At 39.6% G+C, this 12,510-nt stretch overlaps 1 protein-coding gene across 4 annotated transcripts in view; it reads left to right on the top strand.

Moving 5' to 3' along the window:
• Positions 1-12,176, top strand: part of LOC147030129 (CD166 antigen-like) — a 91,600-nt gene extending 79,424 nt beyond the window's left edge. For 3 of the 4 annotated variants that reach the window (XM_085873847.1, XM_085873848.1, XM_085873845.1), the window contains exons 15-17: positions 1,021-1,104; positions 6,779-6,820; positions 11,467-12,176. In XM_085873847.1, the coding sequence (XP_085729973.1) occupies positions 1,021-1,104; positions 6,779-6,820; positions 11,467-11,503 (163 nt within the window). In that variant the 3' untranslated portion in view covers positions 11,504-12,176. The remainder of the gene's footprint in view (positions 1-1,020; positions 1,105-6,778; positions 6,821-11,466) is intronic. The other variant, XM_085873846.1, reaches the window with a different exon arrangement.
• Positions 12,177-12,510: the final 334 nt, after the last annotated feature.

Raw genomic sequence — 12,510 nt, 5'->3', positions numbered from 1 at the left:
AAGCAGTCTATTGTACTGCAATGCACGTGATGAGAGAAAGAGATGAAAGATGCTGGGTGCCACATCTGGATAATAGGTAGGATGCAAGAGTTCTTCAGAACCACTTTATAAGCAGCAGTTGAAACTCTTGCAACGTGTGCTGAGGCATTGTTGTACAGAAGTAATGACGTGGCACTTTATTTATTTCTATGAAATTGTCAAATTTTCCTTCATTGAATAATGCAGTCCTGCACAAGTATGTATACTGTTGAACGTGTGATTGTCACTTTGTTTGACATGGAGTCAATATACACAGCACACCATTAGTATCCCAAAACTGGTACATGAGATCTTCTTTGCAAACTTGAATTCCTTTAGTATCACATAAAATGGATGTTTATACTGCACAAATTGCTGTTTGCACTCAGGGGTCACGGTAGTAGTTCAGTCTTGTTTCCAGAAACAAATCATCTCTTGATCTTATCTGTAGTCCATCAAGTCAAGGTTGTTGCCAGCAGTCGTCACACACTTCCTCGTTGCGTCGTGAATGTCTACTTCATGTGCACACCTTGTTCCTACCCAATTTTATTTCAGGATAATTTGCAATAGGCCTACACGAATGCCAAAAGCGACACCAAACTGCATAACAGTTAAACGTCAATCTTCCAAAACTATAGCTTTCACGTCTTCAATGATTTTTTGTTTATCAAATCTGCAGGCTTCCCTGCCCTGGGGTCATCTTCAATTCATGCTCTCTGCCATTATGAAACTCCAAAGCCCACTTTTTAACTCTTGAACAGGATCCAGAATTTAGTACCAAACTGGTCAAGTATTTACAATAATGACTGTAATTACAAACAACGTCATGTTTGCAAGTTGTAACAACAGAGGTGCCCAGTGTTTCCTTCATACTCGGGTTGTGAACCTTTGAAACTAGTTTCTTACCATGAAGTGTCATTGTGCACCACACAGAGATTTGCATTTATTTGCGTACTATATTAAGTCTGTTTTCCAACATGGAATTTTTTGTTTTTTTTATAGTTGTGTATTTTGCAGGAATGGTAAAGATTCATCAAAAGAGGGCAATCCCTCTAATGTGAGAACTTCACCATCTTCTCCTACAACGTATGTGATCACTGCTTTTCTGATGACAGTCTTATCACCTGCACTATCACAATTTGAACACAAATAGATATTGCCACAAAATAGCGAAAGGGAAACATGGGGACAAGAATGTAGAGATGCGCCATAGCACAAGAAGGAGTTGCAGGAGAAAGGTAGATGGGACCTTAAGAACACAGAAAAGCTCAGGAGCAATGGAAGAGATTATGAGGTGGCTGCGGGCATCAGAATTAAAGGCACCTAGGGCAGACCTCGAGACAGACTCAGGCAGACAGTTCCACATGCAAGATAAGAGCAAGGTGATTGAATGAGGGTGAATGTTAATTTTTGACTTTGAGAAAGTAACAAACTTTCTGATAAAACCTCTTTGGGTCCAACGAAGGGTTAATTCATGAAAAGTCACCTTCTCCTTGTGTCCCACGGTGATTGCATAACTTCAATCAATGTCCTGTCGAGTTTAGCTATTGTAAAGGGTCTGAAGTATTTCACTGGAGGATTTGAGTCAAATGCGTGGGAACTTGTAAATGAGTGAGAAAAATAAATATGATGTATCGATATCATGTGTAGATGGACACAGATAAGCTTGGTGAATTTTTATAAGATTGATATTCGGATTTGATTTTAAAGGTACTTCTAGCAATAAGTATTATGACATGCATCGTATCATTACACCCCCAATATTTACTGTATCTCCCGGTGTATAAACCACACTTTTTATCGGCAAAAAAGGTAAAGTTGGGGTACGGTTAATACATGGGTATAAGGGTGGTCCAGAAGAAATAATGAACACATTTCCTCTCTCCACAAGGCTATTTTTATGCCTTCATATATAACTAAAGAGCACACAAAATTTTTCTTCAAGAAAACAATATTTAGGGGTCACCCAATTTTATTCTGAAATCAGGGGTCCCACATATGATATGATACAAATGTTTGTAACGTAACAATTTATGATTGTACTCCTGCCTTAGTTGGAGTCGGGATCATCTTATGGTGGTTTGATACCAGTCTAAGCAGGAATTGTTTCTGGTCCTCATCCTTGGTTACTGTTTCATTATGTTTTTGAATTAGGCTGATGCCCCGTTCCGCAGTGTCATTTACTACTTTGAGCTGAGAGGACCGAGCCCGTAGGTCATTGTACAATGAATCATCTGCCCACTGACCAGGAGGTTTCTTCAAGAATGTTTGAGAGGTTGCTATTCCACCTTCTATCAAAACATTACAGAAGGAACTGGTCCTTTTTGTCACAAGGTCCTCCAACTTGAGGTGTTCCCCTTTATCCTTGATCTGTAGCCGCCGAGGACAGTCAGGTAACTGTGGATGCTGTAGGTTCTGGACCATCTTTTACTTTGTCTCCATGGTCACTCACTCACCGAAAAAGGCGAGGGCAACCAGGTGTTCAGAGAGAAACCACAGGTGCCTGTAAATGGCTGCGGATGCTTTGCTGGCCACCATCTGATTGGGGTAAGTCTTGAGGAGCGAAAGAAGTTCAATGTCATTGTAAGGGGCTCGAATTCCAAGCGATGCTTCATTCCACTGTCTGATGTAAACGAGACTGACAAACAGAGCCATGGTGGTTATGTTCCTGACTTCTCATGGTGTCAGCTTGAATTGAGCTTGAAAAAGGAATATTTTCAACACATAAATCCCTTTCCCCATCCATCGAGCATGGTGTGTTGGACCAGGAGCTCGAAATGATACATTCTCACCTGCTCCGCCAAGGAACCAGAGGGACAAGCGCAATAATTCTTGATAATCATCCCTTGGTTGCTGCGCAATGAGGACACGTGGTAAATAATCCAGCATATCTTGCCGCAATCTGCACAATACTGTATCTTGAAAGAGCTCATCGGTTGCTGCAGCAAAAGCACCTTGATTTATTGATGGCCATTCTTTCTGAAATCGCTTAAAGAGTTTGCTTTCTGGACCTCCAGATGGGCCAAAATACAGGAGAAGACATCAGACAGCATGATTTCCATGATATGGTGACGGCATGCAATCCAGACCAGTTCAGTTCCAAGAGCTTCTTCGATCTTGATGCACGCGCCTCTGTAAAGCCCAGTGTTGCTGGCTGTTGTATCAAATATAAGTCCTTTGATTTGGGTCATGAGGTTCCATTTTTGAATTGCGTCAACACAAACCTTCGCCTGAGACTCCCCAGTACCTCTATCAATCTTCAGAATTCCCAGAAGTTTCTCCTGGCTGTTTCCAGTGACAAGGACAGCAATACGGTCAACGGTTACCTTAGATCCATTGATATCAGGCAGCAGTTTTCCATCACAGTGTAAGAGAAGCGGTCTGTCCAATGAATATTCTTGGGCTTCTGCTGTTGCAGCTTCTTGCCTTACTTGTCTTCTAGACCGTCTGATTGAGCTATGGGAGATTGTGATATCTGGAACATTATGTCCAAGGGCCTGAGCAACGGCTGCGGCTACAAACACGGCTCCACGATCTGGAAGATTGACTCGATCCAAAGCACCGACCACTTCACGAGAATTGGAAATGTTCTTTGGTGTCATATGTGGGGATGGAGCTGCAGCTGCAACAGGTGTTGATGCAAAAGGTTGATAATCGTCTTCACTTTGATATTCAGAAGAAGATGATGTGACTGAAAGTTCTCCTATTGGCCCCATAATTGATTTGATTTCCCTTTCTTTGTATCTCACATTTGCCGTCCTTTCTTTCTCATCTCGTTTTCTCTTTCTGTTCTCTTTAGCGAATGTGTTTTGGTCAGCCCCACTCGTGCTACAGGAAAATACATTTTCGCGTTGCTTTTGAAAGAATTCCCGGTCTTCTGCGGTCTTTATTTCCGTCATTGCATCTTTTGTAGCAATATCAAACAATTCTTCCAGATACCTTTGAATATTTTTTCTTTCATTTTATCACTGTCTTGTTGTCAAGTCCGATGCTTCTTGACGGCCATATACTTCTCATAAACCTTTGACACTTTCCTGACACATGAATCTATCCATTGAGTAGGAATTCTGGCGTGCTCCCATACAGCAACAACAGCTTCACATGCCATCTTGTGACTGGCTGGCAGGGTTCTTCTCTCATCCAGGTGATGGAATTGGATAAGTCAGAGCACGTCCAGACCACGAGGTAGTCTTGCTGTTGAGAATTTGGCTTCCCAATGAGCCAGTTCTCAGGTGCACATCTCAACGTAGATGATGCCATAATCACTCCTGAGCAGAAAACAGAATGAACTGTAATTAGTATAAGGATATTATATTAAAAATATGTGTACAGTACACACTACACAGTAGAGTGTAGTGTAGTGTCCAACTCCACCGATAATCAGTATTACCTGGTATTACTCAATTCAGCATCGCTACTGTACGTGGTACCTTGCAGGTACCTATTTAGAGATATATATAAACTGTAGTAATGTTTAAGTGGCTTGCCTCAGGGCAACAAAATATCATCTGAGTGCGATTCAAAGAGTTCCCTGTAATCATGAGGCAACAAGTGTAACTATTTGGCAACCATATATATATATATATATATATATATATATATATATATATATATATATATATATATATATATATATATATATATATATATATATATATATATATATATATATATATATTATAGGGAGATGCTTGGGGTGACCTCTAAATATCCACAAATCGAGCTCAAATTCCACACATGTGTAAGTTAACCCTCGTGGACAAAAATAAGGTATGTGGAAAAATAATTTGACCAACATCATTTTTTAATGTAACAGTTTGGACCACCCTAATGGGTATAGAAAAAAAAATCAGTCTTTAAAACAATCAATGCTGAATTTTGTTTATGTTCCAAATCAGCACTTTTATTTCTTAGCAGTCAGAACTGCTTTTAAGCTCAGTTCCACCATTTTAAGTTTTGAAAATCGGTTCAGGTTCAGAGTTTGTACAGCGTTTTATTAACCTTGTGAGGATATTAAATAAAGCCATTCTCAGACATGTCTGGAATTATCCGGAGACGCTCGGAGTTTAGGTGCGTGGCGTATATCGAGCCTAGCAACTCTGAAAACGCCATTTAAACTAAAAGAAGAACACCTGATACACCTGGTCCCCGCATATGTCGTGTTTAAGAGGAAGACGATGCCCAGACAAGTTTCCAGCCAGTGTCATTATTCACGCACAGCAGAAGGGGTGGATACACGAGGGACTGGTCCAGGACTGGGTGCGCATGGTCTGGAGTAATAGGCTGATGGCGGTCTCTCCCAACGATGAAGCATGCCAGTCCTGGGTGCGTTCAGTTGTCACAAGACCACCAACACCAAAGCGCTTCTCCCTCCACAATATATAGCATGAGATATCGTGCTATATACATATATATATATATATATATATATATATATATATATATATATATATATATATATATATATATATATCGATTTAACTCGATCGATCTCTCAATGGTGAAAAATCACTTAAAGAATTATCAGATCTGGATCCATTCTTCACCAAAATCGAATCGGTTCGTCCTTGTCACACACTGAACCTGTCCACAAAATTTCATCCAGATCCGAGCACAACTTTTTGAGATTTCCTGCACACAAGCAAACAATAAAACAGAAAGGGGTGAAAACATAACCTTCCTTCACCTTCGGTGGCAGAGGTAATAATCAGAATCACTGCAATTTAACACAGTTGGAGGCCAATTAACTTGGTGTGTGATTTTGAAGGTGATTGGTTGCACCTGAGCTGATTTACAACTGCTATTTTAAGGGGGTGGACACTTATCCAACCAAGATATTCTAGTTTTGTATTTTCAATTAATTTTCTAAAATTTGTAGAATTTGTTTTTAACTTGGAAGTTGTGGGTTACGATGTGTAAATAAAGGTGGAAAAAGTCTAATTTAATTCCAGGCTATGAGGCAACAAAAGGTGAATTTTTTTTAAATGGGGTGAAGACTTCCTATAGGCACTGTATTTAAGTAAAAGTTAGGGTAACCAACATTTTTTTTTCCTGGTAATGCATCTTTCCATAATTACACGATGTAGAGGAGGGCCTTGTCATTTGTGGGTTTCCCCTTTGCGGATTCGTTCTGTTGTAATTAATTTATTAAGGCAAAGTTTGTGGGTTGCTGTGAATGTGCTCGAATAATCACAGATGGTTAAACTGTTTTGCATATTTATTCACCTAATTAACATTGGCCATCAACACAATCAAAATCGCCGAGTTTAAATCCAAATGTCCCTTTTGTGTCGTTTGAGGGGTGTTTAAAATATTCTCAGCCTGTCATGGATACAAAACGAGTCCAACAATACAAACCACTTTATTTTTCAACATATTACTTCATTTTCACATCAATTTCATTTTTTTAATGTTGTTCCTGCTGCATTTTCATTTAATACCAAACAAGCCAAGCTGAATTAGATGTTTATTTTGTAATTGAGAATATGTAAGTTAGATTTAAAGACATTGTGTTTGTGAACAGTCATATTTCACAATGGTTTATAGCCTGTTAAAATGACCAAGTCAGTTAGAGTTGAATTGTTTTTTATTACACCGTTTCATCATTCGTTACACTGTACATAATGACTTGCTTCAGTTTGATTCTATTATTTACCTATTTTTAATTGGAATGTTATTTATAGAATGTGATTCATGACTAATTTTTCTTCTTAAAAAGTTTTTTTTACACTTCACTTACATTTGTCTTTCATGGTTGCAGGATAGAGGTTGAAAACGATGAGCATATTCATCTTTATCCTACGTGAGTTTTGATTAAGCTCTTAATAATCATTCTAAATCACCGACTTTGAATTATCCAAATGTCCCTTTGTGCAGTGTGAGGGGTGTTTAAAATATCCTCAGCCTATCATAGATCCAAAATATGTACAATAATACAAACCACTTTATTTTCCATCATACCATAATCTTGCATAATCTATGATCGTGTATAATGCTCAGGTCACTTTTCAGATAAAATTCTGAGGAAAATACCAGTTTATATGTGTATCTCACACCCCAAAGATAAACCCCAGCTCAGTAGTGGAAATTGAGTTAGTTAGGGTGACCAAAAAGTTAGGGTGACCAACAACTTTCCCTGGCAACACGTCCTCCCATTATAACATGATGTACATGAGGGCCTTGTTGTCGTTTGTGGGTTTGCCCTTTGTGGATTCGTTTTCTTGTGATTAATTTATTGAGACAATGTTTGTGGACTGTGGTAGATTGATGAATTATTTTGCATATTTATTCACCTAATTATCATGTGCCATCGACACAACTCCTCAAATCCTAAAGCATCATCCTTAACATCACCGTTCCATTATTGGATTTATTTTATCATCATTATTATTAAAGGTAAGTTTCATGATCTTAATAACTCAAGAAAATAAACATTTTTTTTTTTTGTTCTTAATAAAGGAAAATAATGCTTTATATTATGTTCTGAATAACTTTTATTCATGAACATAAATAGCACAAAAAAAAAACAATGCACAAGCATGTTAATTAAGGGTGCAGTTTGACAAAAAGGGGTGACATAAAGAAAGGGGTGGCACGTTTATCCACCACAGTTTAGAGAGGATGCCATCCCCACGATTAAGCGTAAGAAACATCCGTCGCTCAAAACTGTAGCAGCATCTGTACCGAGCTACAGGCACATGTACGTGGACGATTTGAGTGGTGAATGAAACACCTGTTACCATTGCCTGGCAGTTACCACAAGAGCACCGGAAAATAATTATCAATTATCAACACCAATTACTACAAATCAAATGAAGCACCATCTATTTATAGTGGAGAAAAAGTATGTATCATCATGCACTCCTCCAAGAGGATTTGACCTGGGACACAGAGTTTCTAATGATGGCAGAATCAGTGTCAGAATCCGAGCTGGACATGCAATGTTTCTCTACGTAAACCCACCATTTGGATCAAGGTGAGAACATGGTGTGACATCACTGGCAAAATCGAAAATCAACACTGGGGCATTTTCGACACTTTCTGATTGGCAATTTTTTTTAACTTTCCTTAAAATTAGACTGTGATTAATGATTTTCAGGAAAATAAAATCGAAGTTATCATCTGTCAGGAACGACTGTTCCCTCTTCTCAAGGCGATATATTGCCTCAAACAAAAGATGGTTATCTCAATGACTTATTTACCCATGAAAATCAAACATCCCAAAATTAGTTGTCACATATGGATGAACTCAACAGTGGAACAAAATCTAAACTTGAAGTGTGCTCATAAATCCTTGTCACACCAATATGCCAGACGTGCCAGATTCCAATGATTGACGGTGCATCATTGACGTTGACTGTGCTGTCAAAGTAAATATTTTGAGCACCAAGCATGCAAAAACATTTGGAAGAGTATGCCGTGACTATATTCCAGCCATTTGTTGCATGTTGCCAATTTCAGAATGTTGTGAGGATCGACCTTGTGTTTCACTGGTATTTTGAAAAGAGTTTAAAGCAGAGAACCAGAGCTGCATGAGGAAAAGCAATCAGGAGGAGGGTCAATCCAACAGAAGTGCTACCAACTAACTGGCAGAAATTTCTTCATGTGGAACAAAACAAGACACAACTGTTCAATTTCCTTGCTGAGCACATTGCAGAGGCTGTAAGAGAGAGAGAGAGGAGAGAGAGGAGAGAGAGGAGAGAGAGGGAAAAAAAAAGGTTTGGCAACAGTTGGAGACTGCTGTGCAATCGACTACATGAAAATGTATCATCCCTTGCCCACTGCAACCATGAGTTTACTTCATGCTGCTGGGCAAGGTCATGACAAAATCATGCTGCACATTGTAGACACAGATGTACTGGTGCTTTCTGGCAGCTTCTTCTTTTCAGCCTCAACAACATATCCCATCAAGATGCATGCAGCTGAGGAACTAGCTGCTTCAGAATTGTGGGTTGCCTTCGGTACCGGCAACACCTTCCGGTGTATTGCAGCCCACATCATGACATTACATGCGGGCGACGAAAGAAGTAGGGCCCTTCTCATGTTCCATAGATTCACTGGATGTGACACAACCTCTGCATTTCATGGCAAGGCAAAGTACACCGCTTGGGAAACATGGTCTAACTCTCAAGAAGTCACCCCCAGCATTCCTTTACCTGTCAAATACACCAGGGGTGTTGATGAGATGAATGCCCCAATTGAGTGCTATGTCATGCTCATGTATGATTGTACAAGCCCAGAGGAACAAGTCAACATGGCATGGAAGGAGCTGCTCACCAACAAGTCCAGACCAATCAACGCCATACCCCCCCCCCCACAGACTGCCCTTCTTCAACATGCAAAGAGAGTAGCCTACCAAGCCGGTCACTGGTGGGGTCAGGTAGTAGTTGCTTCCTTGATGCTACTGAGCCCCGGTGAGGGGGGATTGGTTTGAACCCAGGCTCTTGTGACCAACCATACCTGAAGGTGATGCCAGGAACTTCTGACATGTGGATGCAATGAGATTCCAGAAGAAGTAGAAATGTGTCAAGGCAGCACTCAGGTGTACCGATCTCTGTGCGCGTGGTGGTGAATGTGTGAGGGCCTAAATTTTCATTCATGCCATGAGTACAATTTTAAAACAATGCTGTTTATCGTATTGACATCACAATCGTTTTCCTGTGCCACTGTCATGTCACAGCTGTTTGTATTTTTAAAACAATAGCTGGGGTATGTACAAAATATATGCTAATTTATATTAAAATGTGTTTTTCTGGGGCCGCTAGAATTTTTTTCTTCAGCTTTTTTATTATACGTTATACATTCATGCTGTTGTATTCACGGATGTCGAAGCATCACAACAGTACAATCCAAATGGAAAAATGGTGTGTAGTTGCGAAGTTACAAACATTTTAAGAATATACAGTGACATGACAAAATCAATTTGCCTTGGCCCACTATGAATAGGTGGTGCTGCTGGCCTCCAGGGAGCACTGGTTGCTATCTAAAGATGATCAGTTTGGGGAGTACTATACATGTATCACTTTTGATACCTTTTATCATATTTTACACATTTAGAGGTTCTGAAATCTGCCCAACTACTAACCATATTTTCCCCATTAAGTTTGTGGATTTGTGGTTCAGAAGGATTTTCATGAAAGTAACCCCCGTGGATGGCAAGGCCCTCCTGTATCTGGGAAAATCGTATCTGAATTGCATTGTTTTGTATAACGTCACAGCTTATAAGAACGCATCGGTGACTTGCTTTTTCACATCGTTAAAATTAAATACCATAATGATGGACGTTTTATTTCACAATCTCGCAAGATTCCCGAAACTCCTCAAAGACCTTTACAACAGGTTTTATGGTCCCTGGTCGAGTTGTTTAAGAGAAAATAGTCAAACAAACAGCTGCCTCGATCGCTCCCCAAAATAAATAACCAGTTTTGAAGCAAAAACATGCCCACTGCCTATGTGCATACATAATACATCGTAATAATTATATAGCTTGAATAGATTCCAATTGCACTGATCCATAGGCTGACACCAGAGGCCTGAAGCCTAAAGAATGAAACGTGAGGTCTATACCTAATATGGCCTTCACAAGGCCAGCGACGCCTATTGACGCCAACCTTTTGATATTTGATGATCCTTTTAACAGTCGCTTTGGTCATTTTAAACTGAAGGGAAAACTTATAGGGAGGGCACGGCAATTGTGACCATGACAGCTCCGAAGATGTCTTGAGCTTTGCATCTCGCCAACATGGTTGCCGTATGATTTTTCAGGGGACATTTGTGGGTGGAATCAGGCCAGTTGTCTAACCAATGGGTGGAAAGGAATGTTACACACGGACAGGCGGATGAACAAGCATATTATGATATAGATGTTTTCATTGGAGTTTCAAAGATAGTGCCGTCTATTCATGTTCAGGAAACCATTGGTGTAAAAATACATGTCAATTTATATATCAAAGATTCTTGCGAAACCCCACCCACCTTAACAAAATGGTGACAACAAACCATCTGAAGATGATAATCTGTACTAAATGAAAGAAAAGAATAAGCTTCTTGTCAAAAAGAGAAGAATAAAAAAACTCGTGGTATTAACGTGAAAAGGTTCTGAAGGATTTGAGTTGAATGTGTGGAAACCTGTAACCAAGTAAGAAGTGCTCAGGTACTTGTTTTCCATCTTGCACATAACCTCCAAGAGAATCATTTCTGCCCCTCTGTTGAAAAAAAATTAATAAATAAAAGTTTTGGCACATGAAAGTATACGTGTGTATTTTATCGGTATTATCGGAGCACCTCAGATCTATGAATTGGGACTTGCCTTCATGCATTTACCCAAACGTTGTAAATTTCCTTCATGTTTTGCAGTTCTTCAAAAAAGAATGATCTTGTCAGCCACAAACGATCACCTTTTTGACAACACGTACAGTAAATCTAAATAGTGTTGTGTTTCTTTGGCAGGGATATCAACGGTCAATTTGCCAGCACTGATGTTTGATCTGATTCAGCTGTTGCTTCCCAACCCGTCACCTTTGTCTTTATTCCAACATGTGAAGATCACTTGCCGAACTAATGGTGCGGATTTAGCTCATGGCCACGAAGCGGTGAATTTGAATCCAGCACTCAATCATCCACATGTAAAAGGCTAAAAGTTGGAATGTGTCACACGGGTGGTGTCCAAAAACTGGTTTTCAAGCCGACCTCGACCTGGCTTTGTGTGAGCCTGACCAATGGCACAGCTGCACTACTTTGATGCTTTTTGAACAATGGATGCGATGCACGATTCTTGTAATATTGAGGATCCTTTGCAGCATATGGACCAATCTGTTAATAGTGCGTGGTGGCCAGGATATTCTGCGGTGGACCTCATGCAGTTAAAAAAGGTGACATCCCAAAATGGCAAGTTCCAACCGTCCGCTGCTCATCGTGCACTTTCTTCTTTTTGCTGTCCTTGTTTATGCTACTGATTAATGAACACAGCTGTTGTATGACATTTACTTTTTGCAGGTTTTTTTCCTCTTTTTATTTTGAAGTAATCTTACCTTTCTCCGACGTGTTATCATTATTTGTCAGCAAAAGTAATTTGTGTTTGGCCGGAGAAAATGTGAAAACGCGATAGTATGCTGTCATGTTTCATTGAACACACAAATAAAACAAGTTAATATACAGGAGGAATTTTGCCGCCTTCCTTCAGAGCATACCTGAAAATAAAATAAGATGCGTTGTTTGCAAACTGAACTATCGATAATGCTGCAGTGAATATTTATAGGTATGAAAACATAAGGTAATCTTTATTGTATTTCCCCTGTTTTCTAAATGGTTAAACACCAACCATTATTGTGTGGTTGATGTTTAACCATTTTTTTTGTCTAAGGGTTGGGGAGGTGTTGCAACACGCAGACACACGCGTCAAAATATCTTGGAAGCTGAAGAGTGCCAAAATTGGACCAGTGATAATAATTGGAGCAATAGAAATGATACAGAAGAACCTTATGGAGATCTTTA

Source organism: Eptatretus burgeri, chromosome 3 (assembly GCF_056783735.1).
Source record: "Eptatretus burgeri isolate ZD-2024b chromosome 3, Ebu_testis_v1, whole genome shotgun sequence".
In the NCBI taxonomy this organism is placed as follows: Eukaryota; Metazoa; Chordata; class Myxini; order Myxiniformes; family Myxinidae; genus Eptatretus; species Eptatretus burgeri.
The sequence above is the reverse complement of the archived record's forward strand: the minus strand, read 5'-3'. Positions and strand labels throughout refer to the sequence as shown.